The 26,189-nt window shown below is 52.1% G+C and overlaps 1 protein-coding gene across 12 annotated transcripts in view; it reads right to left on the reverse strand.

The window, feature by feature from the left end:
• Positions 1 to 982: 982 nt before the first annotated feature.
• The window catches only part of DYNC2I1 (dynein 2 intermediate chain 1), a 53,847-nt gene continuing 28,640 nt past the window's right edge, over positions 983 to 26,189 (reverse strand). For 4 of the 12 annotated variants that reach the window (XM_074366624.1, XM_010962977.3, XM_010962980.3 and 1 more), the window contains 9 exons: positions 25,794 to 25,956; positions 23,161 to 23,274; positions 23,009 to 23,070; positions 22,562 to 22,613; positions 20,347 to 20,407; positions 17,969 to 18,068; positions 17,662 to 17,793; positions 16,071 to 16,294; positions 12,377 to 12,914 (listed from right to left, as the gene is read on the reverse strand). In XM_074366624.1, the coding sequence (XP_074222725.1) occupies positions 12,740 to 12,914; positions 16,071 to 16,294; positions 17,662 to 17,793; positions 17,969 to 18,068; positions 20,347 to 20,407; positions 22,562 to 22,613; positions 23,009 to 23,070; positions 23,161 to 23,274; positions 25,794 to 25,956 (1,083 nt within the window). In that variant the 3' untranslated portion in view covers positions 12,377 to 12,739. Of the gene's footprint in view, positions 1,501 to 1,635; positions 5,450 to 7,775; positions 10,063 to 12,376; positions 12,915 to 16,070; positions 16,295 to 17,661; positions 17,794 to 17,968; positions 18,069 to 20,346; positions 20,408 to 22,561; positions 22,614 to 23,008; positions 23,071 to 23,160; positions 23,275 to 25,793; positions 25,957 to 26,189 lie in introns of those variants that run through there. The other 8 variants (XR_012507955.1, XR_012507960.1, XR_012507959.1 and 5 more) reach the window with 8 other exon arrangements.

The following is a 26,189-nucleotide window of genomic DNA, read 5'->3' on the forward strand; positions in this document are numbered from 1 at the left end:
GGTGGGTGCCGGGAGGGGGCGCGGAGGCAGGCAGCCTGACCACAAGAAGTCCCTGGAGGTGGTGGGGGAGGGAGCAACGGACCCGCGACACTGCTCAGGAGACACCCCTGTCCCACAGAAGCGCAGGGCGACCCTGAGCAAGATGCGCCCCGGAGCGAGAGGGCCTGGCAGGGAGGGTGACCTCCATGTGCCTCTGTCTGCCCGCCCCATGCCAGGGAGACAGCTCAAGAGCGTTTTCTAAGTAACATTCAAGAACAAGTTGAAAGGATGTTTGTTTGCAAAATAAACCAGACAAGTAAATGTGTTCCAGTGTTGCTGGCCTGTCAGTTCATCTGAGTAGAGTTCCCAGTGGGCTGAGACTCACCCCTGCCTTACCCGCCTTTGGCCCCCTCTGGATGGGGCAAGCGTCCAGGTAGTGATGGGGCTCTGGGTGTCTGTCCCCAGCCCCGTTCTGGCACTTGGCCCTCAGGTGAGCCAGGATGTGACTGGTGCCCAGGCCCACCTCCCTCCCTCAGCCAGCAAGGGTCTGACTCAGGGAGTATGTCCCAGCAGAAGCGTGCAGGGAACACTGTGGCGGCTCCCACGAGGGACAAGGACAGCCCACAGGTGCCTGGATGAGGGGCCCTCACTAGACCCCGAGCCACACCCAGCCTCACGACTTCTGTGGGGCAGAATGTGTCGGCTGTGGGAGCCCTGGAAACAGGCTGATGCCCAGTGAGAGCCAAGTAATTGTCCGCTAGTCCCGATTTCTTGTTATGGAAGGACTGGTGATTTCCCCACAAGGAGCTAATAAGTAAGTAAGAAAAATGTCAACACTTAGAAAACTGACCAGCAGAAACAGATAATTAATGAACAAAAATTATGAAAGACAAAAAGAATGAGGAAAAGATTGCACCCCTCATAAGTAAAATTAAAAACTGGATCCCATAATTGCCTATGAATATGGTACTGTTCTGTGAACTGAGGTAAGGTTACAACTCCATTATGTGGAATAACACGATAATCTTTGCATTTAATGGTTCTGTTGTGTCACAGTATTACCACAATACAGCAACTAGCATACGATACAGCAAATTATTACCTGTGTTTCCTCTATAAACTTCAATCACATTCTAACTTTAAAACGTTCATTTCACGTGGCCCAGTAATTTCATTTCCAGGAATTTTCCCTAATTAAGCATTCAGTTGTGCACACAATTTATGTGTAAGAACAGTCATCATGATGCGGTTTATGATATCGGTGTCACAGAATTAGAAACAACAGAATTATTCACTCATTACAGCGTGATTAAGTAAGTTGTGGCTGGACCACAGAATGGAGACGTTGGCGTGGGGAAGGTGGCTCCCAGGAGTCAGAAACCGCTGGGCAGTCTCGAACAAGGCTGGAGTCCTGGGAGGGAGAAACAGCTGCGTACTCTGAGAACTTCACTGCTCCTGAGAGGAAGCTCGTGGACAGTCAGCCTGCAGTTCCCTCCACCGCAGTCCCGGTGGTCACTAACTCTGCCAAGCGAACCATTAATAGTGCAGTACAAATTACATGGTCCAGTTACTCACCTAGCAAGGATATTTAGGAATGAAATTTAGGACAGCCACTTTTTGAGCAAGTAAACCGGGAACAGCAAACAGCCAGCTCACCTAACTCAAGCAGTGCCACTTACAGGGCCGAGGGCTGGTGTGCCCTCAGTGGCAGCGTGGCATCTCTTCCTGAGGCCCAGACTCCAGTTTCCGCCTGTACATCGATGTCTCCCCGTACCCGTCCCACACACAGCACCTTCCCCTTTCACAGCAACAAAGGCCGACTCATCAGGAAGAGGCGGCAGTCCTCAGTGTGCAGGCACCTAGTGACAGAGCTGCCAGGTGCGGGAAGCAAATGGACAGAACTGAAAGAAGAAACAGACAAACCTACGATCGTGGCTGGAGATTTTAACACACTTCTCTGTAACTGATAGAACAAGCTTCCCCCAAAACCAGTAAGGATGTAGAAAATTTGAACAAAATATTAACCAAAAATATCACCCAACTTGGTGTAATCATATGTATAGAACATATACATACAGAGAACACATATATAGCATACACAAACATTGAGAACATACATGTAGAACATACATGTTTACAACACAGAACATATATACACATGCAGAACACATATGCAGAACATATACATACAGAACACATGTAGAACACAGCAGCCAACAATTCCAGATTGTGTATTTTGCAAGTGTACATGGAATGCTCACCAAATAGACCACATGCTAAGCCCAAAAGCAAGTTTTGATAAACTTCACAGAAATAAAACCATACAGAGCAGTTCCTCTGACCAAAATGGAGTTAAGCTAGAAGTCAATAGCAAAAAGTTAACCAGAAAATACCCAATAATAAAAGTTACACACCATTTGTCTAAACAGACCTACAAAGAAATCTCAGGGAAATTATAAAATATTTTTAGCTGAATGAGAACAAAAATACAGTGCATCAAAATTGGTAGGGCACAACTAAAGCAATCCTTGGAGGAGACTTTGGAACGTACAACACAGACAGGAAAAAGAAAATCAGAAGAATTGGTGACCCAAGCTTCTACTTCACGGGCAGAACAAAGCAGCACTCTTTCTCGCCAGTCTGTTTCCTCTTAGGCGTTCAAGACACAAGCCTCAGAATCACCCCGTCCTCGCGCCCGGTTCACAGAAGGGCCTCACCAGCTCCACCCGCCATCTTCTACCTGGGGCTGCCCCCTCTTTACCGCCTCAGATTCTCAGCGGCTCCCTGCTGAATCTTGCTCCCCTCAAACTCTTCCCCGATCTGGCCCCAGTTTAAAGTCACCCGTCTCCCACTTCATCAGGACTTACAGACTCAGGAGTGGATGTGTCGAGACACAGAAACAAACAGGCCTAGGGTTGCCTGCCCCTTCTGTTCCCAGGGAAGGGGACGTGCAGACGTCTCCCTGCTAGCTTCCTCTCTGCTCAGAAGCAGAAAACCTTGGAGACTGTCCCCACTCGATCTTTCCAGGGAACCCAGATCTAGGGAGTCTTGAGCCAGTTCCTTCCAGATCTGGCTTCACAGCGCACACAGGTGCTGCTCGTCTGCACACGGTGGTGAACACGAGGCCTCTGTACCTGAAGACAAGCAGCCCAGGCGCCCCCAGGGCTGCGGGGTGTGGTCCCGGCACACCTGGGATTAGTGGCCTGGGCAGCTGTGCCGGAGGTAAGAGGACAACCCTGCATTTAGGGACACCAAGGCCATAGGAGAGGACAGCAGGGCCCCTGCACCAAGCACCCGGGACAGTCATTCCTCCAGGGAGAGGGCAAACCAGCTGCAGACGGAGAGCCCAGGGGCCTGTGGGTGTTGCTTTAGGAGCAGTGACCACAGATGTGTTAACATGCACTTACGCTCTTAAGAAGGAAAAACAGGTCTCTGAGAGGTTCAAGATTTCATTAAAAATTTCCCTAATGGTAGGCGAGGTCACAGGAAGGCCCCGGGAGGCCTGGAGGGGTGGCTGTGAAGCTCGCACCCGGAGGAAGATGGTGGGGGCAGCAATCACTGCCCCGCGGTTTGGCAGGTCTGGCTAGCAGGTGGGCGGCCATGTCTGATTAGGCCAAAACCATATAGGCCTCGTGTTTATTTCCCTGGAAATACATTTGAAGTACTTACTTCTATGAGAAAAACAAAACAAAACTCAATTTAAATAGTGACTCATTTTCTCAAGCAAGTCACTTAGGCTCCCGCCATCCGCCTTTGCACAAGATTCTCATTGCCATAGCAATCAGGGTGGAATGAGAAATAACCAGACCAGAAATTCCAGAGTTCTTCCTCAGAAAAATGTTTAGTTTTGTTTGGATGGGATCTTTCCATTAAGAGAGTTCTGTTCTCAAATGGCAGATGGATCTGGTTTGGCCCCAAGGTCAAATGAAGCAAATATTTCCCAGCCCAGCAGTCTGACCACAAGGTCCCCCTCCAGCAACCCAGCGCCCGCTCTAAGACCCCGTGTCTGCTGTTCCCCAAGAGTCAGGGGCACTGCCCGGACTGGAGGCCCCAGGCTGGTATCTGTGGCCCCGTCCCACTGGACATACCCCTCGCAGTAAAGGCACAACTCCAGGCTTCCCCGGCCCCTGGGAAAGGTAAGTCTGAGCCACATGTGTGAGGAGGGACCGGTGCTGCTCCCTGAGCCCGGAGAGGCCCACGGCAGTCACGCGGCTCCTTACCAGCCACGTGGGTCCCACCAGCACTTCTCGGGGCTGACGGTGCTTTACCCTACCAGGGGTTCTTGAGGTTCCTCTTCAGAAAAAAAAAAGAATCAAAGTTCATTTTAAAACCAAAAAAGGAAAGTTAATACATTCTAGTACTTCACAGTATGGATAAATACAGACCTCAGATGGATTTAAAAGGTAGTAATAAATTTAAAATCAAAACCAAAACAATTACATCACCATTTGGGGAATTTTTTAATCATTAGTTGAGAAACTCTTCTTAAGTAAAAAAAACATAAAATCCTCCATTTTATCACAGAAACATTTTAAGGAAGTTCTGCACATCAAAAAAAAAAAAAAAGCCATAAACTAAATTAAAAGGCAAATAACAATATAGAAAAGTGTTTGCAAGAACTATGAGAGGGAATTAGCATTCCTAAGGTTCAGTTAATAAGAAATCTGTCAAAACTCCAAGAGATGAGTTGGCAGATTGCTTAAAAAGCCAATCCATGAACATATGAATGAAAATGGCTAATAGATACATGGAAACGCTTCAGCTTTACAAGTGAACAAAGTGATGCATTTTTACTTTTATTTCCCAATACTTAACAATAATTTGTAAAAATAAATGAGTAATATTTGACTCTGGCCATGTGAGACAGGGCCTAGAATGTTACTGACAGGGTTAGATTGGTCCAAAAGTTCAAAAAAGCAATTCAGTAAAGACAGAAATAACTTTAAAAATGTTCACGAACGTTGACCAGATAGTTTCGCTTCTTAAGCATCTATCCTAAGCAAAAAACAAAACAAAAAATGGTTTTCAGCAAATATTTCTGTACAAGAGTGGATCACAGGTGCCTGTTGACTGGGATATAATTTGACCACAGGACGCTGATGATAAGCTGTAAAAGATAATGCCTCGGAGGTAGGGTGGGGACGAAAAGCACTTAAGCTGTCTATAGAATCCTTTATTCATATGATATTCATTAACAAATACTAAAAACACAGTATTAAAGTGGCTGTTCCTGGGGCACCATTCATTCACTCTCACAAATTCACCCTTCCTTTCTTCCAACTAACGTGTGAAGGGTCCCTGGGGCTCTGGGGCCACATGTGGACAGCACGGGGCCCCTGCCCCCCGGGGGCTGCGCTCCGGGCAGGAGGATAGACCACAAATCAGCACACACCGCAGTGAGCGCTGCGCACGCCTGCCGTCGGATCAGGGACACGGGGACATCCCCAGCACGAACGAGGGTCCTCGGACACTGAAGTTACAACGAGAAGGAAAAAATGCAGTGAACACACGGAAATGAACGTTCTCAAAGCCTGGCTTTCGGGCGCTGCACAGAGGGCCCCTCCCGCCACTTGGAGTGGAGTCACCGTGGGTCCCCACTCCTCTGAAGTCAGCACCACCTTCCTGAGATGTGGCTGCAACACCTGGAGACAAGGGACGTAAGACACTTGGGACAATTCATTATCAAAACGCGCTTGGTGAGTTCCAGCCATCACCACACTTCTCAGTGGAAATGAAATCTTACAGTTTTGATCAAAGTCGTTTGTTTCTTACGAAGTTGCTCCCAGTCCAGAGCAAAATTTCAGGCGCTGGCTTTTTAATACAATCGCATGTTCTGTCTCACGGCCTTGTCCTCCACCCATCCCGGGGTGCTGGTACTGGGAGGGAGGAGCCGGTCTCCCAGCCCCACCTCTCACTGCGAACACGCAGACCTGCACCCAAGCGGCGTCTCCATGCCTAGGGAGGCAGACATCCTGGGAATCACGCAAAGTCCGGGGGAAGGGGCTGAATTACTGCTGCTCCTGATCTGGGGGATGTTGGGGTCTTGACCCACCCTGATTGATTGTCTCCTCCTTCCAACCCATCCTCTTCCTGTCTTAGGAAAGCATGGCACTAGAAGTAACTAGCTTCTATTCTCTTCAAATACTGTTTGAGTACTTCCTAGAATTCTGTGGTGTTGATTTTCAGATCAGCGCGCTCCATTCTAAGGATTATACATCCTTTTGTCACTCAGATTTAATCACTTATAAAAGGCAGTACCTCCCTCCCATATCTGGCTTCTCTGGGCCCACGGGGGCACGTGTCATGCACGTGGTGGTAACGTCTTGCTTCTGCAGAGCAGCAGCTGTCTCTGAAGCCCTTCTGTGTGGATAACCTCACTCAGCAGCTGGATCAACTGCACCCCAGAGGTGAGGGGAGCTGAGAGATCTAGGTCATGCGTGAGAGAGAAGGTCCAGGCCCCCCGCTGGCTTTCACATTTCCAGGAAGGTGGTCATTCCCCTTCGCAGATGAATCACAGTGGAGGTCTGGCGTTTGGCCGCTTGAATCAAGGCAAACGGTCAAAAATGCATGAACCGTCTGGTCACAGAAGCAGAGCACTTACCAACAAGGAAATATAACCGTCTGCCACCCTGTTGTGCTCAGACGGTGACTCTCTACAGTGGTGATTTCAAGTGTCAGCCGCCCCCAGTCCCGGACCCCTTTTCATGTGAGATAAATAAACCCCTGTTTCTAACTATAGAAAGTTGTCCTGTTATTGCAGCCAAGGAAAGCCCCGGACCAGAGACTGGACGTGACTGCCTGCATTGCCCCTTCCCGGGGGGCCCAGAGACCCTGTCTCACAGAGGGTCTCCCCTCTCTAGGGTCTTGGCATCGTCAGGAAACTGGAAGCTTTGGCAGCCCGAGGAGGGGTTCTCTCTGCGAAGCACCCCTCCCCACTGCTCTCTCTGAGGCTTGGCAAACACCACCAAACCCAGATTTATCCAACCCAGTTCCCCTGGCACAGTGGTTGCCCTGGCACCTCGGGGGCCGTGTACCTCCCCCCGCCCAGAGGCTCACGTCAGCAAGGCCAGTCCCTCCGAGCTGAGCCCCCGGCTTCTCACCAAAGTTAGAAGATGAGCTGGCCTGTGACATGTCAGAATTCCTGGTGTATTAGCTATTAGGGGATAACCTCTGACGTTTACTACTGATGGATCTCGGCATGATCTTGTCCCAACAGGACGCTTTAATCCTCGGCCGGGTGTATGACCACCACCCAGTCCTGACAGAGACCTGGCGAGGGGCTGCTAAAAGCCCAGGCTGGCCTCTGGGAAGCCATCTCAGGGTGGCCTGACTCTCTGCCGGCAAGGAGGCCAAGGTGGAAACTGGAGGCCTGGGTGCCATGACCCTCTGTTCGGCTCTGGACAGGTCACTTCACCTCCAGGACTTAAGCCAGTTTGTTCAGTGTTTGCCCCACCCCACACGATTCCAGGCTCATCGGTCCCCCCACGAGAAACTGCTGGGCATACCAAGGATTCTGTGGGGAAGCCTCCCACTCTGGATGCAGCAGCTTGGTAGAGCTCCACGGAGTCGGGAAGCTTGAGCGTCCACTCAACAGCAGAGTGTCCATCAGCTAAGGAGGCCTCCTCCCCGGTCAGCCGTGCTCCGGGGGCTGGGGATGCCCAGACCTCCCGAGTCCCTCCCCGCAGCCACACCCTCCACCTACCACTGCAGCTTCCAGCCTGGAGGCCGAGGCTGGGTCAGAACGCACATCCCCGCACCCCGCTCCTTCCCGAGCCCCCTCCCACACGGTGCCTCACCTTGGTCCCGGGGTGTGGAGGCCAAGTGGCAGACGGACTCAGGGGCCACCACGCGTCTGTCCTCACTCACTGTGTGGCACAGAAGCAGTGGGCGCTGTGTGGATAAATGAGGAAGCACACACACTCTGCCACATACACGGCCTGAAAAGTCACTTTGCTCATTTTCAAGGCAGGGATGAGAATTAGACCTTCTGGTGTAGGAGCAGCCAACAGCAGTTGACTGAGAGGCATTTAAATAATGCTGTTGGTCTGTTCCAGCCTTTGCCTAAACTTTTACTAAAAATTCAGAGCACAAAGTGTTCCAGAAGGCACTCTCTCTTGCTAACACCAGCATCACCAGCCACGTCTTGCTTTGAGGGACCCGCTTGGGCACTGGTCCATGCAGGCCTTCCCTGGGCAGGTAGGACTTTAGTTAATTTAGTTAATCAGCAGTTGAGAGTGGCTGGGTGTTGGTCCTACGTCACAAGGACGGGTTTCAATGGCGCCAGACAGGGCAGAATATTCTAGAATGGCACAGGCCTTGTTGCTAAGAACCGCTTCCCCAGCTTACAGGGATGGGTCGGTTGGCCCCATGGACCATCCCCACCTCACTGGGTCAGAACATCTCAGGACGGGAATCCAGTACCTGCTACTAGTCCACATGTCCTCCTCCCTCTCTCTGTCCACGTTGGCCCCTGGAATCCCTTGTTCCAGGCACAGAGGCACCTAGACTGTGAGGCAGGCAGAAATGGTGGGTTCTGACCCCCAAGCCTCCAGGGAACCCAAGCCTGGAGAAGCTCGGAGCCGCAGGCTGGGGATGAGCCGTCTAGGTGCAGGTGGCCCGCGGGCAGCATGTGGAGAGCAAGGGCCCTTCAGGGCAGACCAGCAGCTCGCCAGCCTCTCACAAGGCACTGTGGCCTTCCTCATCCACCGCCTGACGGCGGGTGGCCTGGAGAACAAACTGTCCTCACTCAGCTCTTTCCCTCAAGTGCTGGCTTGGGTACAAAGGACTCCACCCTCCATCCCTCGCAGAGGTTATAACAGCTCTCAAACATGTAAACTCTTGGAAATCCGTAAGATTAGCAGTTCCTGACTCAAGCATTAGGAGGATTTGGCACAAGAGGAAAGAGCGTGGCTGTCACATTGCTCACGGGGTGACGTGTGCGTGGGGACAGCGACGTCCTCCCACTCCCCGTGCAGTCTGTAAGCTCCCTGAGTAAACGTTTGTCTGTTACCACAGCTTTGTAATTTACTTTGAAATCAGGACGTGCGATGCCTCCAGCTTTGTCCTTCTTTCTCAAGACTGCGTTGGCTAATCTGGGTCTTTTGTGGTTCCCTATTAATTTTAGGATTTTTTTCCATTTTTGTAAAAGTTGCCATTTGGATTTTGATGGGGATAAGCACTGACTCTGTAGCTCACTTTGGGTAGTGTGGACACTTCAACAATGTGAGTTCTCCCAATCCATGAACAGGGGAGGTCATTTCACGATCTGTGCCTCCTCTAATTTCTTCCATTAATGATTTGTAGTTTTCAGTGGACAAGTTTTTCACCTCCTTGGTTAGTTCCTAAGTATTTTTCTATTTTTGATGACATTGTAAATGAGATTGTTTCATTAATTTCCTTTTCAGATGACTCATATTAGTGTACAGAAATGGAACAGATTTTTGTGTCCTGCAACTTTATGGAATTCATTTATTAATTCTAACAGGGTTGGTTTTTTTTTTTTTGGTGGAGTCTTCGGGGGTTTCTACATACAGAATCATACCATCTGCAAACAGAGATCTTTTTACTGTTTCCTTCCCGATTTGGATGCCTTTTTACTTCTTTCTCTTGCCTGATTGCTGTGGCCAGTGGACACTCTTACTGTGTTCGTGGTCTCAGAGGCAAGCTTCCGATTTTTCACCACTGAGTATGGTATTACTGTGGCTTGTGATAAGTGACCTTTGCTATGTTGAGGTAAATTCCTTCTGTATCTAGTTTGTTGTCACTTTAATAACAAAAGGGCGTTAAGTTTGGTCAAATGCTTTTTAACACCTATTGAGAAGCCGTGGTTTTTACGCTTCGTTCTGTCACTGTGGTGCATCACATTTATCGATTTTCTTATGTTAAACCATCCCTGCATCCCAGGATGGATTTCACTTGATCACGGCTCACGATCCTTTTAATGTACCACTACGCTGAGCTTGCTGTTATTTTGTTCAAGATTTTCACGTCTTTGTTCATCATGGATACTGACCTGCAGTTTTCTTGTGGGGTCTCTGGCTTTGGTGTGAGGGTAATGCTGGCCTTGTAAAAGGAGTTTGGCACCTGCATAAAGACACACATATGGACCAATGGAACAGAATAGAGGGCCCAGAAATAAACACACACACCCATGGCTAACTGATTCCTGACCAGATTGCCAATAATATACGAAGGGGAAAGGACAGTGTTTTTAATAAACAGTATTGAGAAATTAGATGACCACAAAGGAATAAAATTAGACCTCTACCTTACACCATACACAAAAATTAACTCAAGATGGATTAAAGACTTAAGCACAAGACCTGAAACTGTACAACTCCTACAAGAAAACATGGGGGAAATGTTTCTTGACATTGGTCTTGGCAATAATTTCTTGGACATGACACCAAAAAAGCAAAAAACAAAAGCAAAGATAAACAAATGGGACTATACTAAATTAAAAATCTTTCGCACTTCAACAGAAACAATTAATAGAATGGAAGGGTGACCTCTGGAATGGGAGAAAATATTTGTAACCCATATAGCTGATAAAGGATTAGTTCCTGAAAGTTATATAAAATTCTACACTTCAATAGCAAAAAAACCAAACAACCTGATTTCTGAATGAGCAAAGGACTTGAACAGACATTTCTCCAAAGAAGATATACAAATGGCTAATGGGTATATGAAAAGACATTCAACATCATTAGTTATCAAATACAAATCAAAATGCAAATCAGAACTGCCATGAGATATCACCTCACACCTGTCAGGATGACTAATATCAAAAAGCAAAAAAATAACAAGTGTTGGCAAGGATGTGGAGAAATCGGAATCCTTGTACATTGTTGGTGGGAATATAAAATGGAGCAGCTGCTGTGGAAAACAGTCTGGAGGGTCTTGAATAAATTAACAGTGGAACTGCCATGTGACCCAGCAGTCCCACGTCTGAGTATGATCCAGTCCTGGGAATATACTCATCAGAATTGAGACCAGAATCACAGAAAGCTACCTCTACCCCCACGTTCACTGCAGAATTATTCAGAGTAGTCAAGATATACAAACAATCCAAGTGTCCATCAGCAGATGAATGGATAAAGACAATGTTGTGTATACAGACAACAGGTTATTATTCATCAAAAAAGAAAGAAATCCTGCCATTGGTAACAACATGATGAACCGGAGGACACGAGGCTGCGTGAAGCCAGTCCCAGCACAAACACTGTGCGGTGCACGTGCACGTGCACGAGCACGAGACGCCCCACACAGTCAGACTCAGAAGCAGAGAATGCACTCCAGCGGTTGCCAGGGGCTGGGGGAGCAGGGGATGGAGAGTCTTCCTTCAGAAGCCTTGTCCAGCATCCTCCACGCACAGGTCTTGGATGGCCTCCAGGAGCCAGCCCTCACCCTCCGAGGTGCTCTCCTGTGGTTTCGGCCTGCGCCGTCTCAGGCGCCAAGAGAGATTTCTGAAGTCATAGCAGATCCCAGGCCCTATCCAAGCCCTGACTAGACTGGCTCAAGGCCCTCCTCCAAACATCCTCACCTGAGCCCCCACCGTCCTACAGCAGGCGTCCTGCTCCCAACAACAAGGCTGCCCTGGGGTCCTCCTCAGCTTGGCTGCCTTCTGGCTCCAAGACTCCCGGGCGGAGCCCTATTCTTGCATTAAAATGCTGAAGGAAGAACTCTCAACCCAGACCTCCACACCTGGTAAAAACGTGTTTCAAAACCTACGGAGAAAGGCTTTTGTGACAGAAACAGTGGGAGCTGCCTGCCAGCGCTCCTCCCCTCTGAAAAGCGTCAAAGGCAGCCCCCCCCCGGGCAGAGGGGACAGGACACAGCCAGCAGCGCAGTAGGTGTGGCCCACCCAACTCCCCTCTCCTCCTTCTAATGCTTGAAAGAACCGTCTAAAGCAACACAGCACAAGCTGCGTGTCGGCTGCGTACAAAGGGAAGACATCCGGCGAAGGGCACCAGGCGCTGGAGGAGCAGGAAGACCTGGGGTGACCTCCCTCCCCGCCCAGGGAAGTGTCGTTATTCAGAGAGGGTAACGTTCTGCACAAGCAGTGTGGTCAGCCCGCAGGCCGTCGCCAGCAACGTCTCTTGGACTAGAGCACACCCAAAGCTTCTCCAGCGCAGACGCCCAGCAGGACCCTTCTCATCTCCACACGTGCCTTCAAAGACTATTTTTGGCAACACTGCATCTCTGCCAAGGCCACCACCCAGGGTCCTCCTGCCCTTGAATCCCTGTGACAGCTAGAATTAAGAGGATGTATTTATCAGTATCATCTTTACGTAAAGCTGCAAATGCTTTAACACCAAAGCACGTCGGTCTGACCGGACAGCCCGACATTTCCAGCAGGACGAGCCCAGGAAAGCATTAAGAAAACACAGGTGGGAGGTCATTTTAGTGGAGTCACTCCTTTAATTTAAACCTGTGACTGTCATTTTATGCTTGACTAAGAAAAGTATTAATTAAAAATACATTTTCATTTGGATTGTTTAAAAATCTCTTAATAAACGTGACAGTATTTTAAAGCTGCTCTGAAAATAGGTGGAAATGTCCTCAGAAAAGAGCAGCCGGGCGCGGCTCTCTCACTAAAGTGCTCGCTGCTTCCACTCGAAGACAGTGATTTACTTCCTGGTGCACTGAAGTAGCATTCCTGTGGAACGAGCCACGTGCGGAACACATGCCGTCCGTCTACACGAGGGTGCCCTCCCGGCTGCGGCCAGGGCTGCGCCCGCGGTTGGCGCTTTCCCGGCTCCTACGGGGCCTCCTGCAGGAGCAGGCGCAGCCTCCTGCGCTCGTCCCCCGCCGGGGTGGCCCACTCCCTCCTCAGGTACTGGACGTCCACGCTGCCGGAGGCTCTGGCCAGCACCAGGGCCAGGAAGCTGCCACGGGTCTTCTCGGCTTCCCCCACGACAGTCATGGCCACCAGCCTGGAACCGAGAAGCATACGTGTGACCCTGACTCACCCAGTCATCCGCGTCCCGGGGAAGGAAGAGGAAGGCTGAAGCGTCTGTCATCATCAGAATGGAAATCAGACCCGAGGCAGACGTACTCAAATCTACAGAAACCACATTGAAACGTGTCTCTGCAGCCAGAGACTGCGGGACTGACGTCTGTGATGGTCACTGCTAAGCACCAGGGACGTGCTGCCTTAAGACGGGGAGCCCACAGACCTGCACCCCTCGCCCAGACCTCACCCTGAGCTCCAGATCCGCCGTCCAGCCAAGGAACTGCACGTGGGGCCGCTGTACCATGGGCACTTCCGCCGACCCCGTTTCTCCGAGCAGGCCTGTCTCCCCCCCATGTCCCCCCCATGGCCACCCCATACCCCCGTCCCCACACAGCACCCTCTGCAGCCTCACCACCGTCCTCCTGTGGTTCAGTGCCGTCTCCCCGAGGCCTCCCCATCCCTGACTTCCAAGTATCCTAGGAACACCCCTCATCACGTAGTCACAGCTTTAATCACCAAGATTAAACCACACCCGCCACAATGTGCCCCTCCCCGTCTTCTCCACCATGACCGGAGCCAGACCTGAAGGCCATGCTGGTAGACTGCAGGAGCAGGCAGCCCCTCGAGGGGCAGTGGGGGTCTCAGTGGCAGGGAACCCCCATCGGGGCCCACAACCCAAATACCCCCCAGCCCTCCCCCCAGGCCCCAGGACGTGAGCCCATCACATTATTTCATTTTATCACCCGTCAGCCCACGGGGACTGCAGCCCACTGACCAGTTCACTGTCGCAGCCCTGGTGCCTGCAGCCATAGGGGCGCACAGGAAGGACCCAATGAATACTTGTTTTCATATGTAGTCAATTCACCTATGGCACAGGAGCCAAGAATACACAGTGGGGGAAGGACAGTCTCCAATAAGTGGTGATGGGAAAACTGGACAGACCATCATCTCACACCACACACAGAAATCAACTCAAAACGGATTAAAGACTTGAATGTAGGACCTGAAACCATAAAGTCCCAGGAAAACACAGGCAGCAATCTCCGCGACAGCGTCCAGGTGATGGCCTTTCTGGATCTGACTCCAGGAGCAAAGGCCACAGAAACAACCAGCTGGGGTAACATCAAGCTGAAAAACTGCAGAGCAGGAGAATGAGCAGCAAAGTGGACACAGACCGGCGGACGGGAGAGCACGTCCGGCAGCCACACCCCTGCTGAGGGGCTAGCATCCTAAACACGTGAGGAACTCACACCCCTCAAGACAAAAGCAAAAGCAACCCAATTTAAAAACAGGAAGAAGATCTAAACAGACATTTCTCCAGGGAAGACACACAGAGGCCAACGGCCACATGAAAAGGCACTCAGCACCACTGGTCATCAAGGAGATGCAGACCCAGACCACACAGACGTCACCTCACCCGTGTCAGGACGGCCATCATCAAACAGACAACAGCACGTGTCGGCGAGGGTGTGGAGAAAAGGGGGCCCTCATGCACCGCTGGTGGGAATGCAAGTTGGTACAGCCACTGCGGGAAACAGTCTGGAGGTTCCTCAAGAATTAAAAAGGGTTACCATATGATCCAGCAGTTCCACTCCTGGGTAGGTATTCAAAGGAAACGAAAACAGGACCTTAAAGAGGTATCTGTGGCCCCGTGTTCACAGCAACACTGTTCACATAGTCAAGACATGGGAACAGCCCAGGTGTCCATCAGTGGTTGAAGGGATAAAGAATACGTTATGTACACGTATTACATGTGGAATATTATTCAGCCATAAAAAGAAGGAAATCCACTTGCAACATCGAAGGACCTTGAGGACAGTATGCTGAGATACGCTGGACAGAGAAGGACAAACACTGTATGATCCCGCTTATATACGAAACAAACAAGAAAACCCAGCCAAGCTCACAGATACAGAAACCAGACGGGTGGTGGCCAGAGGGAGGGGCGGGGGTGGGCCAAGGGGGTGAAGGGGTAGGAAGGCACAAATTTCCAGTGGTAAAGGAACCACCAAAGGACGGGACGTTCAGTGCGACAGCTGTAGCTAAGTATTACTGAACTGCGTGTTTGAAAGTTGCCAAGAAACTAAACACTACAAGTTCTCATCACAGAAAGAAAAGTCCTGAAACTACGTGAGGCGATAGACTTACGTGGTGATCATTTCACAACGTGCACAAACACCGAATCACGACGTTGCACACCTAAAACTAGCATGTTTTATGTCAGTTACACCTCAATATAAATAAATAAATGACAGACAAATACGTTTTATTAAATAACCAAGACACGTTTTGGAATAAACTGCATGAGCATTATGTGTTTGTAAGCAAATTACAGTTTGGATTTTAATGATGTAATTTTTTAATAATTAGAATAATGTAAGTATACCTACTACTTGAACTAAACCTAAACGCGATTCTTAATTTTTTTCATATCTTATCAGTATGCCCCTAACATTCTGTCAAATGATCTTCTGGTTTTGATCACTTTTTATCTTCTTTCTTTTACAAAAGGGATGTGGTCCCCATCCTCCAGGTTGTAACAAGCCTTCACAGAAGGAGGATTTACTGACAAGAGACATAAAATCTAAGAAAAAAAGAATGGTGAATGGAAAAAGTGGTCTCAAGGAGGACTCTTCCTGATGCTCATAAAACAACAAAGATGAGGAATTACTAGAGCACACGGGTGACAAGCCAGCTCTCGCGTGTGTGGAACGGGCCCCAGTGCAGTCGGCCCCCAATCGCCTGGGGCAGGGGGACTGCGTCTCTGTGGAAGTCCCTGACTCCTGACTTCCACGGAGCATCCTTGTCAGAACGCAGAAGGAACGCTCTGTCTACCGCTCAAATGTGCGTGAATTTATAAGACTAGTAAATAAACTAGTAAATAAACAAGGTGCTAAGAAGAAAAAAGCTCCTTTTATTTACAGAGTGAATTCTCTAACCACACACTATTTTAGGCTAAATATCAGACAGACACACTTTAAAGTGATTTTTAAGACAGTGCTTAAGTATATAAAAATAATATATAAATTTAAATACAAATAACCACACTTTAAAGTGTAGTAACCTTATATGTAACTTAAGAAAGGCCATCAGTGATGCTTCTGCAGGAAATCACCCGTGAGGGCTCGAGCCTTACCTGTCTGGGGAGACGGACTGTTTGGCCACGGGACCCAGGTCGCTCTCCAGGAGGTCCCAGAAGTAAATGCAGGACGCGTCGTCCCAGACCAGAAACATGGCAGGTCTCGTCAAGGACCAGTGCAGGCCGTTTATGGCGTGGCCGCCCGTGCTGTGGTCCCACTGCAGGCGTGGGAGCTCGGCCGTCAGCTGGTGCAGCCTGAGGCTCCCGTCAGAGCAGCCGGCCTGGGGAGGGCAGACTGGCGTCACTCAATCTCACAGCCAGGAAAAATTTCAGAGCATTAGCTTTCTTTTGTTTGTATAGCAGAAAGAGCTGGTTTAATTTTTGTTTCCAAACATAAAATTATAACATTAAATGTTGTCCTCACAAATTACAAACTTGAGCATTCTCCTTGGAGACTGACTCACTGTGAACGCCCTCCAGCCCAGGATGGCTGAGATCAGTGAGTTGGGTGACCAGGTAAACGGGCGCTTTTTTAACAAATGGGCTGTCGCCGATTCAAGCTAGGACGCTGAGACTGGGAAGACTGACACTGAAGTGGAAATCACTGTGCCACTTTTTAAAAGTTACGTACATTGGCACCAATAACATGACTGTACATTCCTTTTGGAGTGAAATTTCCATTAAAAAACTTAGCTGGTTTAGTAAAAGACAAAGTTTTTAGCTTAGAAAGAGAACCCTAATTCCATTTTACTCAATATATTTAATCCTTCACATTCTTAACCTTTCAAAAAAAGCAGAAGCCCGAGTAAGCAATGTCGGGAGGTCTGTCTATTCCAGGACCAAGTAACTAAGCACATCCGTGGACAACGGGGCTGTTGGGGAGGCGGGCCTGGGGTCAGCACAGATTGGGGCTGGGAGTGAACGTCATTGTGGGAAGAGCTAACAGAACCATGCACAGGACGCAGACCCACTGCTGGGGACAGCCTGCACAGCAGAGTAAGGACTAGCAGTCAGTCGTGACCCATGGGGAGAGTGGGGAGCCACGTGTCCATGCAGACATAGTGAATGTGCTCCAAGGAGGAAAGGAAGTCCTCCAACCTGTAACAGAATTCACGGCAGGGTGCCAGGAGCTCCAGTAGCGTCCCCGCATCCCCCACCAGAGCCCAGGGGTGAGACGGGGAAGTTGGGGCCCACGGGGGAGACTGGAGTCTGCAGACGAGGAGATGCCAGCAGACTGGATGGAGGGCATCTACGCCCTTGGTGAGGGCCCAAGGCTGTCCCAAGCAGAGGGGACACCGTGACTGAGCAGGACTCGGGAGGGGCATGATCTCGCTCGTCATGGATGCTGACTGACAGGATGTTTTGCTCCGCCCCACAGCCAACAGGACGGAGGCTAGAGGAGGGCCAGCTTAGCTCCTCGGGGATGGACACCCTGGCCATGGGTCAGGGATGTTTCCCCACGCCTGGCAGGGGCGGGAATCCTCGTGCTGGTCTTGAAACTGCTCTCTCAGCCTGAAATTATGTCACAAGCGACGGCCCCATGGAGTGAGCTGCCCTGACCACAGATCGGGCGTCAGGACATCAGGGCAGACGTGTGCCAACACCGTAGACGCAGCAGAACTGATGCTTTAAAAACCGACGCTCTTACCAGGAAAACTGGTTCCCCGAAAGGTGAAAAGTCAACCACGTTCACCCTTACGGGTCTCACGCCCTGTTGCTGGGGTCTGAACAGCCTGGGAAACACCCTCCGCTCCTGTCTGGTGCCGTGGCAGACGAGGCCCTGGTGGTGAGAAGAGGCCCCAGTGAGGAAGGAGGGGTCTGGCCCAGGGCTGGACAAAACCAACATTCTTGAGACAATGTAAACAGCGTCACCACAAGGGCGAGCGGAAGCTCATCTGCAGGGAGACGGTCACCGAGCAGCTCTAGTCACAGAGCGAAGTCTGAACACAACTCACCATGTCCGTGCCCACGACAAAGCGATCAGGGTCTGAAGGCAGAAATTTAACGTTCAGTGTTTGTGTGGACACCCAAAATTCATCACCTTTATGGAAAAGGCTGGAAAAAAGAGAAGGACAAATAGTGTCAGGTAGTCTGGAAGCCGCAGGGCGGAGGTGGCACCTGTGCCATATGGGGCGCCCGCTCCCAACCAGCGTCTCCAGCTCCCTTCCTCCCGCTCCTGTGCTCTCCGTGGGTCACTAATCCTTTCTTCCAGTGTCTGGTCTGCAATATCGTTCCAACTTTCAAACCTCAGAGACAACAGTTCCACCTAGGAACGCCTTCAGATCCCACGACCGGCGCTGTCCCGGCGCCTGAGTGTCTGTGACCTCCCCGTGCGGAGCCGCCCGCAGGCAGCAGCCCCTGTGCCACTGCGCGGACCCCAGGCCACCCGAAACTTGGTTTCTGGATTTCTCCCGCTGCAGGGGCAGTGCGTCCCGGAGTCCATGGGGTCAGCTCTAGCGCACGGCCCAGCAAGCCCACCGCTTCCCCATCCGTGGGTCCCAGCTCCGTGAGGAGGTGCCAGCGCGGCCGCACCACAGCATGGAAGACTGCAGGCCAACTCAAAGTTCCACCATGCTCTAGAGTCTTCCTCTCTCTTTTCTGAAAGACGATATTTGGTCTATTGTTGGTTTTTCACCTCATGCTGCGTACCTATCTGTAACAGGCAGGGCCCAGGACTGCTCCTTCTGCGAGGCCACCCCAAGCACACGGCGGGGGTCTGCCCCCATCTCCACCCACCCTCTGCTCACACCCACATCCCGGACTCCAGCCGCAACCTGCTCAGGACCCGTCACCTCCTCCCTCCAGATTTCGGTCCTCTGTCCCTGGAACTGCCGGCTCCAGGTTTCCTCACCTCCACCACTAAGGGAGCCCACCCTTGAGTGCCTGCTGCCGCGGCTCCAGCTCCAGCTTCATCTCTGATCTCGACTGACCCTGCGTCAGCCCCTTAAGGCTGCTCAGAGCCCCGTGTGCCGTCCTCCATTCCCGCCTCACACTATTGCCAAGCTGATCACCCTAAACTGCTGAGAACCCCTAGGAGTCCCTGTGGAGCCCGTCTCGTCCCTGCCCCCCAAGGCTGGTCTCAGCCCTCAGCACAGCACACTCTTTGGGCCTGGCCCCGACTCATCCCTACTTCTCAAAGCAGATCTGCTGCAGGCTGCTGATGCATTGGGGTCTGCTGGGCCCCATCTCAGCCGTCACCTCTCTGAAAAGTCACCACAGCCCTCCCTGAGCTCCCAAGCTCCGCGTGCCTCCCCCAGAGCCAACCACAGGGACGAGGACACTACCACCAAGCCCCTCGGGGGAGGGCTTGCTGCCCCAGGGGCCTGGGGCGCATCGCCCAAGGTCACACACCTCCAGGGACGCCCACGGTCTGCAACTGAGGGGGTGTCAGGCCTAGCTCAGCCCCCAGGCTGCCATGTCCACAGCCTACCCCTCACCAGACGCCCTCTCCGAGGGCTGCAGCAACCACTGGTCACCGTCTGCACTTGAGGGCCTGAGCGAAGGGGCCACACAAGTTTGGATGGTGCTGGTTGTGCACAGACCAGGGGAGGCACCGCCTGGTGTTTGGGGGGAAACCCAACATTGGCTACAGGAGACACTTCCCTTTCAAGAGCGTATAGTTAAGTACAGAAGAAACCTATAGTTGAAGGGTACGTGTAACGCAAGGTACCACGTGCATAAAGGCCAGAACCGAGATGAGATGAGATCGGTTTGGCAGAATTCAGAAAAGGGCCTGGGCCACCTGTGCTGGGGTCTGCCGTGTAGCCGGTGAGCTTTAAACATAACTGACTCCTGCCACGGTTACACTGAAACCAGCCTCGGCACGCGTCCGATCACTGACAGCCCAGCGGAGTTCGTCTGAAGAGAGGACTCGGGCTAATACGAAAACTTCTCAGGGTGAGTCGCAGGCTGAGAGCCCGACTGCGGTTACTGACAACAAAGGGCATCTCTGGGAAATCAATTAACACGATGTATAAATACCACAAATACTACTTGTACACTTAAGATTTTACGTCATATCAAGTTATCTGAGTAAACATAAATCTAATTTCTGAATAAAACTTTCATATCACTGTTGCCGAATCCTCAAACTTGTCTATTTAGCTTCCGGGTTGCATTAAAACTGGATGAAAAATAGTGAAATGGCACCAATTTACAAGACAGAAAATATTTAAATCAAAGAAAAAAACGTTAGCTCTGACCTGGTACTTTTACCTATTACTCTGAGTCATTAATAATAGACCAGCAAACACACGGCGTGTGAAGCCGGTTTCCGCGACGCACGCCTGGCTTGCTCACGAACGAGCGTGAGCTCCTTCTGTGGGGAACCTACCTGCCACCCAGGTGAACGGCCGTGCTGTGCAGCAGTTTGATCCTCCCTCCAGGTATCAGCCCTGAAAATGGAGAAACCAGAAATAAGTGTGCCTCTAACGTGAGTTAAACCAAAATCCAATCACACGTGCCTGGAATCACTTTCCACTGCTTCAATACCTGTGTCCCGCCGTAACATAAAAACACAGGTAGGTAAAGAGTGCTCCCTCCCTAGAGCAGGGGCAGGTCCTGCAGTTCCCTCAGGGGAAGAATCAAGAGTCTGCAGTTCAAGGCTTCACGGGAAAATGGCTGGTGGGATCAAGATCAAAAAGCTTCCCATTTTTAGATTTGATAAAATAAAACAAAGGGAGTACACTAAGCAAAAAAAAAAAATCAATACATAACTGGAACCTCCGGTTCCCACAGAAACCCTCTTCTGCAAACGTCCTCGCGCCCTGGTGGTCTCGCTCCTCAGAGGCTGCCTGGCTCCGCTCCGCGACCCCTCCCTGCACTCCCCACGGGCTCACGGCCCCACTGGCTCTCCCTCCTTTGTCCATTTCCAGCTTCGTCCTCTTCTGTAATTACTGCAGAGGGGGAACTAGAGACTTACTTATACTGAGGCCCACGTCCTAGCAAGGCACAGCCGAGAACCTTGGCAGTGGATGAACTAAAAGTACACAAAAAACTCAACCTGCAGTGAGAAAGGGTGGCTGTAGTTATAAGGCATGGGACTGTTTACAGTCTTGCCACCTGTCACAGTTATAACTGATTTCAGGGCGTGCGACGTCACCGATCGCAGATCCCACTTTCCCAGCACCTGCTCCCCGGACCAAGCTGGGGCTGAGCGTCTTGGCTCAAACCTTCCTCCCTGGGAAGGCTTCCCCGATCTGGGCCCTCAGCCCTGCTCCAGCAGTGACAGCACGATGGCCAGTCTCCCCAGGAGACCACTCCCCAGGCAGCGCTGTCGCCCCCTCACCCCATTCCCCTGGCACCGCAGCCAGGACCCGGCTTGTTCAGAGAATCAGTGAATGAAGGACTGGTTCTAAGCGTGACCTGAGCTCTCCAAGAGGCCACTAACCTGATATGCACACGACAGGGCTCGGAACCACCCCAGCCTCTCCCGCAAGCATGTAACGCCCAGAGCTTTCCTGGTGCGAATGTCACCCCCTCTTTTCCTAAAAGCAGAGCTAGATCGTGGCTGGAATTTACATAAGTGGTTCTACAGATAAAGGAGTCTTCTTACAGCAACTTTTGATAAAATACACACTGCCTGATAACACCCTTTGTGAGACTCTCATTTATATCACAAAGTACTTTCACGCAAAGTAATTTTGTCTCCACAGGCAGACTATGAACTGACCTCCCAACACCACCTAAAATTCCCCCAAGTGCCTTGGTCACCGCACAGAGGCCTTGGGTACGTGACCCCTGAGGTCTCTGAGGCTGGGGCTGGGGTCTCGGGGCCAGGGTGCAAGCCGGCGAGGGCAGCATCGGGCCCTATCAGCCCACATTCAGGAGGTGCCTGGGCCCTCCCGCCCAACATTCCCGACAGACACAGTGAACACTGCCCCAAGCAGATGAGCAGATGCTGGGTGGAGAAAATGCCGAGAAAGGCGGGGCCCCGCCTCAGACAGGCCTCCATCCAGCCTGGCTTCTGGGAGCGAGTCCACCTCTCAGCCAGGCCGCCGCGGCCCACATGAAGCCCGGCAGCTGCTCCGCAAACCGGGGGCGCCCCTGTCTGATTTCGAGCATCGGGGCAAAGCTGGGGTCACTCTCGTTACACCCATTGCCTGGGTCTACAGGGGCACCCCCAGCTCAAACCAGGTGAGGGGCTGTGGGACGGACGTCCGGGCCCTGCCTGACACGGCAGACTGGCCACGGGGCGTCAGGAACCGCTGACCTCGGGCCTCGGCCCCTGCCCCCGCTGCCCCTGCCTCAAAGACTGTGGGAGTCACCCTGAGGGGTGGACCTGGGACTCGCACACCAACTGGTGACCCAGGACACAGAGGGCCCCGCAGCACAGACAGGACACGCAGCCCTTCCTGTAACAAGAGCAGCATGCGAGCTGATCTCGGGGCCTGTTCGAGGGTCAACAGGGCATGAAGCATACAACTTTCATCTTCATTTTCCAGGTAGCTAATTACTTTTTTTTCCAAAGCAGGTATTGGTATCTTTTTATTCATTTTATTCATTTTAGCAAACACTGAATAAAGTTAGTGCTTTTATTTAGTAATTACCCAAGTCACTTATTGAACCAGCGAGATCTGCCCTTGGTAATTCAACCACCACCTGAAACAGACGGGAAGATGAACACACTTAACACTCGTGGAGCCCTCAGCAGAGCAGAGCTCCGACAAGGGCAGCATGCTGCATTAGCCACTAAAAGGATCACTGCTCCAGAAAAGGGACGGGTCGTAACTTCCGAACCGATACTTGCTGTAAACCGCCTTCTTTCAACCCGTTTCTCCACACTCCATGAGGGGCCGACGTCCAGCGCGTCCTCTGCAGTGAGTCTCCCACCCTCGTCCTGTGGCCCCGACTGTCCCCACCTCTTGCACTGGCATCGCTCGTTCCCACGGGAATTCCCGATGGCCCGTCTGGTCCTTGTGTCCCCGAGCCGAATGGAGCCCCCCACACCCAACCAACCTCGGCACAGACCAGGCCCGGGCGTGCGGCCTCCTCACCCACACGTTGAGAACCCCGCTCTCGTCCAAGGACGCGATGTGGAACGACAGACCCGACGTCTCTGTGAAGACAGAAGTGGGGAGGGAGGCTCGAGACCAGGGGACCACTCCTCACGACCTGAGCTACAGAGCTCACGAGGCGAAGGGCGTACCTTCCGGAGCAGAGAAAGGTGAGAGCACGCAGCTCTGTCTTTTGCAGACAGACGCTGAGACCGGTTCTATCGCTCGGAGGGGACTGCGGTGGTTCACCGACGTCAGGACGCCATCTGGGGATGGAAGGGTAAGTCAGGGAGCACGTTAGCACTGAGTTGTGGGGGGATGGGCACAGGTGCATCTCCTCAACGAGAGACCACGCGGACCACACACAAACGTCCACGTGCCACTGCTGTCAGCTTCACCGTGAAGCGCAGACCAGAGTTCACTGCACCAGTGAGAAGAGGGGTGAGCTTTGCATGCAGGGCTGCGGGTGAGGAGGGCGAGGTTCAGACCCCTGGCCGGGACCCTGGGGGCCACCCTCCACCTGCGGGGACGACGGGGCTGGAAGGTGCGCAGGACAGCAGGGCTTCTGGAGGAAGAGGAGGCTCAGACAGAGCAGCATGGGGCACAGGCTGACGGGGACTCAGAGCTGCAGACCCCCCATCCCCATTCAAGAAGTGACCCTCGACACCCTAACACAACACAGCTCCTCTGACCACAAACATCCACCTGCACAATGTCCAGGAGCAGAAGAAACCAGACAAGCTCACGCAGACGCCGTAGGAACAAGGCAGAAAATGCAAATCACAGTGTTTCAGCCCCTGAACATTCTCCCCAAAAACAAGCACAAAACAGACCAGAACGCAACACTCCAAGCTACATCATGTCTCTTCGAAAAGCACTTGGAAATGTGTTTAAAGCAAGGAAACAAATCAGAAACCCAGAACAAAAATGGGTAGAAGACAACAAGAAGAAGAAAATGAGAGTTGGAGCTGAACTCAGGAAAAACCGAGGGAAAAGGCAAAGCAGTCTGAGGAATGAATGAGGACGGACAGGGCTCCAGGCTCAGTGCCCTGAAGCGAAGGAGGCGTAGTGAGCGGGTGTCCCTCTGGAGGAGAGGCCACCGGCACTGGAGGTTCTAGTGACAAAGTTCAGACGGCAACAGAACACAAGGAAGCACCTTCCTGGAGTAAAACTTCAAGTGAAGTTAAAAGCTTAAGAATTGCAGTGTTTTGAACACAGAGGTGAATCAAAGGTTAACCAGTAACATCAGCAGAAGTTAGAAAATGAATGTCCTTAAAAGACGTCCTCTAGCGCATCAAGCCCTTAGGTACCCATAAACTCATACCTTCCCAACAGCGGCAAGGTCACCTCCAAAAGGGCAAAAATGGGTTGTTGGGAGACGAAAACCTGCGTCTTCACGTGGGAAGCACAAACACACTCGCAGTGCAAACAGACGCAAGGCATCCACATGCGTGGCAGTATCACAGAACAGGAGGGGAAGCTGGAAGGCTACTCGGCTGGGAGAGAGGCCGGCCCAGACGCATCTGACACGGGACTGCGCCCAGAACATACAAAGACCCCTCACATGCAGCAGTAAGCAGCAACAACTCAACTTACACCCCGGGGAAGAGCAGGCAGACACCCGCCCAGACAGAGGGCGAGGGAGGACGCTCACCCGCGTCCTCAGGGAAACCACAGCAGAACCGCGAGACGCCCCACAGCTCAGCCGGTGAGGACGCAGCCTGCCTGTGCCACAGGCCCTGGTCTTGCCTGCCAACCACAGAACTAACTGGAAACCCCTGGACTGCTGGGTGGAAAGACCAGGCAGGTGCACCAGAGGTTCTGCCAACAGAGGGGAGGGAGCTCGGAAACACCTGGTGCAGGAACCCCAGGGCCTCAGGCCAGGGAAGGACGCCGGGCTCACAGGGCCCCTTACTCGCTGTCTGGAGAGAACCGGGGTTCCTGGGCAGGAGCAGAGGGAGCATGGGCTGAATGCAGTCGGGCCAAGGGCAGCCCCTCCACGGTCAGCATGGGGTCAGTGCGCCGTGCACGAGCTCCCCAGCCCCCAGCACTGGGAGGTGGGCCGGTACGGGCACTGAGCAAGCCAGTCCACAAAGCACAAAGAAAACCCCAGGACACGAGTGCCTCCCCAGTGGGGGTCATGCTTGTGTGGTTGTGGCTGTGGTGGACTCTGGTTATAATTATGGCTGTGGTTGCAGTTATAGGTGGTTGGTTGCTGTTGGCTGCGGTTGTGATTTTAATCGTGGTTAGCTGTGGTTGTAGTCGTGGCTGTGGTTTGTGGTTGTGGTTGTAATCGTGGTTGTTTGTGGTTATAATCATGGCTGTGGTTGTAAATGTGGTTGTGGTTGTTTGTGGCTGTGGCTGTGGTTGTGGCCACAGCTGCTCGACATGCAGTAGTCACACGAGTCTAACTAGAGGTCCTGGCAGGTCCAGTGCTTCCAGTTCCCTTTGACGCAAGAGGCAACCACTTCTCCTCCTTCAGCCCTCTGTGGGCTGCCTCAGCCATGGGAGCGCAGGCTCTGATATGCCAGATGGATTTAATCCAGATGGATTTAAAACTGAAAGTCATCTCACTGAGGACCTGCAACCCCAGGTTCAACAGGAAAGGACACCCCACTGTCGCCGGCCGCTGCCTGAGCATCCCCTGGAAGGGGTCCGTTATTCCTGCTCGTCAAAGGACCCTTTTGCTCGTAGGTCAGACCATTCTGGGGTAACTTGAAGTGACGAAACAGAGAGATTTCAGGGCCCCTCTGTAAGTCCAGGCTGACATGCAGGCATCACTGACCAGTAGAAAATGTTGAGGTCCTGAACGTCCAGGAGCACCCACTCAGCTTCAGGGAGCAATGGATCCGGGCGTCCTCTCTCAGGTCCCACACGAGCACCGAGCCATGCGCGGTCCCAGCAAACAGCAAAAAGGCTTTACAGGGGCTGAAGCAGCAGCACGTGACCTGGAAAGACCCCCCCCACCCCGACAAAAGCCAGACACTGAGAGCTCCCATGGACCCTCCCGTAGAAGATGGGGGGACAGCGCGGGGGGGGGCGTGTCTGAGTGTCCACGGCCTCTGGGATAAGGGAGGCAGTCGCGGGTGAGCCCCAGGCATCTCCGTTCCGCCCAGCCGCCGCCCAGAGTGGCCAGGCCACCCCTGGTATGTCATCTGCCTCCCACGCCGCAGCACTCTGT

The sequence above is a fragment of the Camelus bactrianus genome, chromosome 7 (genome assembly GCF_048773025.1).
Source record: "Camelus bactrianus isolate YW-2024 breed Bactrian camel chromosome 7, ASM4877302v1, whole genome shotgun sequence".
In the NCBI taxonomy this organism is placed as follows: Eukaryota; Metazoa; Chordata; class Mammalia; order Artiodactyla; family Camelidae; genus Camelus; species Camelus bactrianus.